The sequence below is a fragment of the Nansenia antarctica genome, assembly GCF_963989245.1.
Source record: "Nansenia antarctica genome assembly, chromosome: 18".
Lineage (NCBI taxonomy): Eukaryota > Metazoa > Chordata > Actinopteri > Argentiniformes > Microstomatidae > Nansenia > Nansenia antarctica.
Window position 1 is genome coordinate 8041452 of NC_137691.1, and position 7432 is coordinate 8048883.

Below are 7432 nucleotides of genomic sequence, written 5' to 3' on the forward strand. Positions count from 1 at the left end.
AGTATAAGTTCACTCAACCTCTGAAAGCCTATTTGCCAGGATGATTGCCATCATTGAAAAACATTATTTCCTCGCAACTTTATGTACAGTAAATACTATAGCTTGTGCATTATACAGTTATAATATTTCAGTGTGAGTTATAAATACAGTTATGTACAAAATAAAAATAAAGGTGCTACCTCTTTTTCTGAATTTCTTTTAATGCTATATGTAAAGCACTTTGAATTGCCCGTTGTGTGAAATGTGCTATACAAATAAACTTGCCTTGCCTTAGCTTGATTGCCTACTATAACCCTTAAAAATACACTGCAAACATCAACCGCAGCAGCGCGTGTGCATGGCGGAACTGCTGTGGCTTCCACACTGGCTGCGTGTCTTCTGTGGCCTATCTTTGTACATTGAGTTTTGCCTAAAACGCGTGTGGCACGTGGATAAAATAGGCAAGAGTCCTACTCTCGAGATGGCATGCTGCGGCAGCCAGCGTGAGAGACTTGAGACGTGTGTCTGTATGGCTGCTCTAACCTGTTAACATGGGCTCTGAAATTAAACGCACACGCGCTGATGAGGTTGACACTTGCAGTGTATTTTTAAGGGTAAGGTAATTCAAGATAGCTGGTTTACTTGAAACCAGGCGGCATATTCCAAAACCAGTGAGTATGTGAACAAGTGGATTATCAATGTCTGCTTAATGCTCTTTAATAGGTCAGGTTAGTAGTACACTGTTTTAATTCATTAGTATTACTTCATTAATGTACAGACACCAAGTCCATACAGGAATGAAATTGCAAGATCGGTGGAAAATACCTTGCTATTACTACAGCAGTGGAGTTCCAGATTAAACCAGACCATCTTACTTTTTTGCTCAGTCTCATCAGAGACCAATTTGCCGTTTGCCGTTTCAACACTTGAAAATGTCATAGTCCCCCATGTCAACAATATCCAGATGGCTTGGCCCTCATGCCTCCCGCGCGATGCGCCGCAGGTCTTTGAGCACGTTGGGTTGATCCTCCAGCTCCTCGTGGAGACACCGGGCTATCTCCAACCTCCTGTAGTCCTCTGGCCGAACCAGACGCCGGACGACCTGCAGAGCACGATCCTTAAGACTGAGGACTGTGTGGAGAGAACACATGTAGCACATACATTATGATATCAATCTACATTGGCTGAGGAAGCATTAATCACATTGTTCTTTGAATTATTCTATTAGAAGACATTGTTATGATCTTGGCACAAAAATGAACACAGCAGGAGGTCCAGGGAAAACACTATCCAGTAGTATCCTATCAGCACAATAGATCGGCATTCTTAATAGCCTAATTGTTCATCGTATTTCAAGCGCCCCGCTGTCTTCAGGTAGTCACAACGACAGCAACGTCAAAGTGTCAGTCGCGATGAGTCACATCATGTCATCATCATCTTCTACTATGGAGAAAAAGTGCTGTCTGTACAGGTCTGGTCTGCCCGGCCGCCCCCAGCAGAGTAACACTGCACAGACTAATGAAGGTGAGGCAACACCTGCACCGATTGCGCTCACTTTGATTGGTGGGCCCGTTACTCCGAACTGCTGGGGGCAGTCAGGCAGGCCAGACACCCCCCCCCCCACACACACACACACACACACACACAGGTTGAACGGGATGCGGCAGTCGGACAGACCAGACCCCCCCCATCCCAACATTTCAAAGAATATACATGGTTACTGGAGACGTCAATATACAAATATTTGGAGTAAAACCTGATCAATTTCAAGTTCAACTGCGATGGGTGAATCGAGAAGGCTGTCCAACTTGTAGACCTGCTGTTGGATTAATCCAGCTAGACAAAAGTCTAACCTGGTAAAGTGATCACAAGGACCGCCTGCGCGTTTTCCGCCACATACAGCTCTTTCCAGTTCACCATCAGCGGTTCGTCTGTCTCGGCGTCTCTGAACATCCAAGGATGCCCTGAAATAAACACAGTACCGAAGAAGAATATTGCACATGAGGAGGAGTAATGACAACACTATACATAAACAAGACCAACATGTCCAAGTTCCAACATATTTCCCACATAACATAAGCGATGAGAGACTGAGAACAATAGGACATCAAACTGTGTGTATGGCATGTCTTTAAGCAGGGTATACAGGAATCTGGAGGTTAATTTCAATACCTTTCTAAGACTTTTTAAAGACCTTGTCAATATTTTTCCAGACCTCCCCGCCACTTCAAGCTGTAACCGTTTACATCAGTGACACCTTTAACTTAACTTAACAGTTTGAGTTTGCAATAGACTAGACCACTATCATACAACACAATTTCCTGTTCATCTTTGTTTTTTAATAAAACTAATAAATTCACAAACTTTTACTAAACGTTTTTAGGACTCAAACTCTTTGGACAGAGTCTAATTCAGAAAAATATCTACAAAATGCAAGACCTCATAAAATCGTGATAAGACTTTTTAATACTTATTAAGGGTCTTGATTTTCCCAAAATTAATTTATCAACGTTTAATACTTTTCAAGACACCGCGGATACCCTGTTTAAGCCTGTGTGTATCATGGCATGTTGTCTGTCACTTTCACTCACCGAGGAATGTGTGCTGTCTGCGTCCATTTCCTGGTTGTAAAGTATAGTACGGTTGAGGCTCCCCGTTGTAATCAATCCACATCGGTTGCACGATCCGGGGACTTCGGTTACAGAACACAGCTACTGACTTTATGTGACTGTTTCGAGATCGTATCAACGGAAGCGCCTCGTCTACAACCTCCTGTTGAGGCATAGCTCCTACTACTAGTTAGCTAGTTAGCTAAACGGCTAACTTGATGATAGCGTTCGTTTCTGCTGCTACCGTATGAATAATAATAATATTAGATAGCAGCTACAGCGAATTCAACATCGTCAAACGAAGCAAGCTAACTTGTTGAACGTTTGTATTATGACAAACATCTTCTCCTATAAAACAAACTTAAGTCTGTGTTGTTGACAGCAGCTGGCTTGCACACGGCTATCTTCTTCTTCTTCTTTTTTTTTTTCAATTGGCGGTTGACAACCAGCTTAAGGTGCATTACCGCCACCGCTGGACTGGAGTGTGGCACAGGACTTGCTTCTTAACTTTACTAACTTAAATTCTTTTTAAAAGCCCTGTTTCCCTTAAAAAGAAAAACAACAACTTTAAAATCTTCCCTTCCCTTCTCTGTAAAATATATTTCATCTCAAATACTTCTTTATTTCCCTCCACCTGAGCAATAAACCTACGCCTTTCGTTATGATACTTTTGGCAGTGTATTAAAACATGTTCCACTGTTTCTGGTCTATTCCATAGACACTGCTCACAGTTGCCATCTGCATGCTTGTTTATTAAAAACAGGGTACTATTTAAATTGGTATGTCCAATCCTTAACCTGGCCAGCACCACCTCTTCACGCCTGGACCTGCATGTACTATTATCCACCCTCACTTTTGGTTGAAAATAAAAAAAGGTGTCTCCCAGAGGTCCCACTGTTCTGCACACGGCTATGCTGACGTAGGTATGTTACGTAGTTTTTCCGGGTAGAATGTCAGGACTCTAATTGGTCCGTGTTACTGTCAATCAATAGACCGTAACCAATGAACTCCTATCCCACTCTGACACTGACCTACGTACTGTAATGCATAAACAAAGATTGATTGAGGAATTATACAAATGTGCAGGGAAATGTAACAAATCATATGTTATTGTTATGTTACGTATATATGAGAACATAATGTTGTGTATATGTTCAACAGTTATTTGTATAGGGGTGATTATTTGATATATTGATTTCAATTATTGCTCAAATAAAGTTATTTAATGGAATTGCGAAGCCTTCGTTACTCTTTATTCAATGTGTTTCTTCTTAAGTATCTTATGATGACAATAAAAACATGAAGATAATGCATAGATAGCAAGGTCCTCAGTGTTCTATGTAATGTTAGAATATGATACGGTAAGACTGTTGTACTAATTAATTAGAGAAGCCTGTTTTAAAAGCCATAGCCTACTCATCATAGGCTATTTCATTATTGAGATTGACTGGAAATCTTACAAGAAGAAAATGTTTCCCCTTTGAAACTACTTACAGCTTCTTTACCTCTCGTGGTGTGCAAGTTATTTCTCACACCATGTTCACCAAATGACAAGCAGGTTAACTATTGTATTGTTCTGATTTCTCTGTTGGTCACTTGAATACTATTTAATGTTATTATTACCCCACAAAATATGAAAGTAAAACGCTTTTGAGTCTTTCCATAGAAGACAGCTGTGACCAGCTGTTCTTTGGAACCAACACTGTCTGAACATCTGGAGGTTGTCAGGAACACTAATGGGTGCTCTAACATTGGCATAGCTCCATGCCTTGTAGTGAAATTGAAATCTGAGTCTATCCGGGTGTAGGGTAAATTGGGTGTAGGATCAATAGAGATGTCACTGCAGATGAGGCCAATAGGCTTCGCTGTCCTAGCAGATGAAATGGAAATAACATATAGACGAGTTCAGGTATAACATGTTATATTATATATTATATAACATAGAGACCGTCGGTATAGTTCAACTGGAGTGAGAGTGCTCAAAAAGTTGGGTCCATTCCGAGAGAGCCAGTAGACTACATGATGACCGGAATCGCATTGTATAAACAGAATGAGCTCTGTAACGGAAAGGAAACTCTTCCAGGAGTGCGCGTATGTAAACAATTATGCAATACCTCGTACAAATCTAACGTGGACATCTAATCTAATCAAAGCAATCAAAATAGTCTGACGAGTCATGCGTTCATTTGTTGTTTAAAGAGTCAAACACCAATACGTGCTTTTGAAACCTGTTCATTGCATGAGCTCTGTCCATGAGAGACTCCAGCTGGGAGCGCGTCTCTGTGGTGCTGAAGGATAGCTCCACCCTGCTCCCTGCATGCAAGTCAAGTATAAAACACCATCAAGCAAGACCTCTCCAACAGACCAGACTTCTCCTGCGACTCTCTCCAACTTCTCCTGTTACACTGCAAACAACGGGATATCATATCAGTGAGTTTTATTCCTTATGTCTTTTAATGTATTTATTTTTGGTTTAACTTGTAATTCATGTAATAGGCCTAAATATGTATTTCAGTACCAACTATAGGCTATGATACGCATGATAAGCCAATTATGTTGTTCTTTTTCAAACAATCTTTAACAATTTGTATTCTTGTTTTTACTGATTGTGCTTTTGTTTGAGTTTTTATTCATCCATATATTCTTGTTCTCTCCATGGAATTTAGTGTCATTGAGTAGGCCTATAGGCTACTGAGAAAAGCGCTAAGATATATCCTATTTTTGGTTTGGTTCGCAGCTCTTAAGACAATTGACATAATTCTGTAGGCTATACGTCTTGTGTGGTGTAAATAAATGATCAGAAAATTCACGAAAATATTCCACCTTTTCATTTCTCACCAGCAATTAGCCCATTCCCCAAGTTTGTTGACATTCCCCGCCCCTTACCATCAAGCAATGCACCCCTTCAACGGCAGCTACAGTAACTCCACGTTGAAGATGGAGGTGGAGGACCCGCCGAGGAATGAGGAGTTGGCCAGAGTGGAGATTGCCCTGCTCAGCGTCATCTTCGTCGGCGCGGCCATCCTGAACACCGGGCTGCTGGCGGTCCTCTGGAAGCGACGCAAGCAGGTCTCCAGGATGCGCGTCTTCGTGTTCCACCTCTGCCTAGCGGACCTGGTCGTGACGTTTTTCCAAGTGTGCCCGCAGCTCATGTGGGACATCACGGACAGGTTCATCGGACCGGACCTGGTATGTCGCCTAGTGAAATACATGCAGGTCGTGGGCATGTTCGCGTCCACGTACATGATCGTCGTGATGACCATTGACCGCTACCAGGCCATCTGTAACCCCATGGTCACGTTCCAGAGGAGGCGCGCGTCGCGCTGGAACATCCCCGTGTGCGTCGCCTGGGTGGTCTCCCTGGTGGGCAGCCTGCCGCAGATGTTCATCTTCTCGCGCGTCCAGGTGGCGCCCGAGGTCTTCGACTGCTGGGCACATTTCGTCCAACCGTGGGGTCTCAAGGCCTACATCACCTGGACGGCGATGGTCATCTTTGTCTTGCCCATATTCACCGTGTTGGTGTGCCAGGTGCGCATCTGCCGAGCCATCCAGATCAACCTGTACCTGAAGACGCACCAGGAGGGGGGCAGCAGCGTCGGGGTGGCGTCTGTCCCGCTGCCCTCCAGGGCCAGCAGTGTGGCCGGGGTGTCCAAAGCCCGGATCAAGACCGTGAAGATGACGGTGGTCATTGTGCTGGCCTACATCATCTGCTGGGCTCCGTTCTTCACTGTCCAGCTTTGGTCCGTTTGGGACACGAACGCGCCAACAGAAAGTAAGAACAATCAAAAGCAAATGTCACACTTTTAAGTTGCTCCATTGTAATGATTGTAACAACATTGTAGGCTATTAACATAGTCATAGTCATTATTACTTAATTACATGGAGCTGAGCGGTTTGTGTTTTGAGTAGGCCGACACAAGTGTACTGTATGTTAATAATCTACATACCCTGTAGCTACATTTGGGTACAGAATATATACACTAATACATATATATTTAATAAAAACAAAATAAGTCACTTTTGGACGCAGTAACTGAGTGCCATTTTCATTGCAGCGGCGACATTCACCATCCTGATGCTGTTGGCGAGTCTGAATAGTTGCGCAAACCCATGTATCTACATGCTGTTCAGCGGCCAGCTGCCGAAGAAACTGGTAACGATTCTGTGCCGGAGGCAGTCTGTCAGCAAGGACTCCATACACGACGATGCCACGCTGGGCAGCTCGCTCTACATCAGCTTAAAAAGCATTTCCGACTCCAAATAAGTCGCGCGCTTTTTTCATCCGCTCCTGAGTGGGGAAGCATCAAGCAAACGGATGAGGCGCGCGGTTACCGACGCAGCTTACCGACGGCGAGTCGAGGCAGCTCGAACGACAATGATGTTTCCATTTTATCTACACCCATTGATATCATGGTTTAGATTATGTCAACGTGTATCCTGTTCTGGCCGTTTAACGGAGCCAGACATAGGCTGGATAGCGAGCGGACACAACGGGACAGTATGTGCGTAAATGCGCGCCATGGAGTAAATGGTAAATGGACTGCACTTATATAGCGCGTTTTTTGCTGCTCCAAAGCGCTTTACAACGGCCTCTCATTCACCCAGTCACACATCCATTCACATACACATGCAAGGCGCTGGGCCGCTCACTGGGAGCAATTTTGGGGTTCAGCGTCTTGCCCAAGGACACTGCGACATGTGGCCAGCCGGGGCTCGAACCGCTGATCTGCCAACCTTGTGATCATTAGACGGCGACTCTACCTCCTGCGCCACAGCCACCCTAGTAAGCCAGTGCTGGTGGAGTGTGTCCGTACGCTCGTCCTGGGAGAGACTACAAGGCTGTA

The 7432-nt window shown here is 44.1% G+C and overlaps 2 protein-coding genes across 2 annotated transcripts; one reads left to right on the forward strand and one right to left on the reverse strand.

Annotated features, from left to right (window-relative positions):
* On the reverse strand, positions 1-2943 carry vhl (von Hippel-Lindau tumor suppressor). The gene is made up of 3 exons (XM_080548691.1): positions 2571-2943; positions 1833-1943; positions 1-1110 (listed from the first exon to the last, which is right to left on the reverse strand). Exons 1-3 carry the CDS (start codon positions 2761-2763, stop codon positions 956-958), a joined length of 459 nt encoding a protein of 152 aa, XP_080404817.1. The 5' UTR covers positions 2764-2943; the 3' UTR covers positions 1-955.
* Positions 2944-5483: 2540 nt separating this feature from the next.
* On the forward strand, positions 5484-6852 carry LOC308173397 (vasopressin V2 receptor-like; the record flags this gene model as incomplete). The annotated part of the gene is made up of 2 exons (XM_080548414.1): positions 5484-6360; positions 6644-6852. The coding sequence occupies 2 exons, from the start codon at positions 5484-5486 to the stop codon at positions 6850-6852; spliced, it is 1086 nt and encodes a 361-aa protein (XP_080404540.1).
* Between the last annotated feature and the right edge of the window lie 580 nt (positions 6853-7432).

Coding starts and splice junctions, on each gene's coding strand:
- vhl (XM_080548691.1), bottom strand. CDS start 2,763: ATGCCTCAACAGGAGGTTGTAGACGAGGCGCTTCCGTTGATACGATCT. Junction 1,944..2,570: donor CAGACAGCACACATTCCTCG/GTGAGTGAAAGT, acceptor TGTTTATTTCAG/GGCATCCTTGGATGTTCAGA. Junction 1,111..1,832: donor CCTTGTGATCACTTTACCAG/GTTAGACTTTTG, acceptor CTCTCCACACAG/TCCTCAGTCTTAAGGATCGT.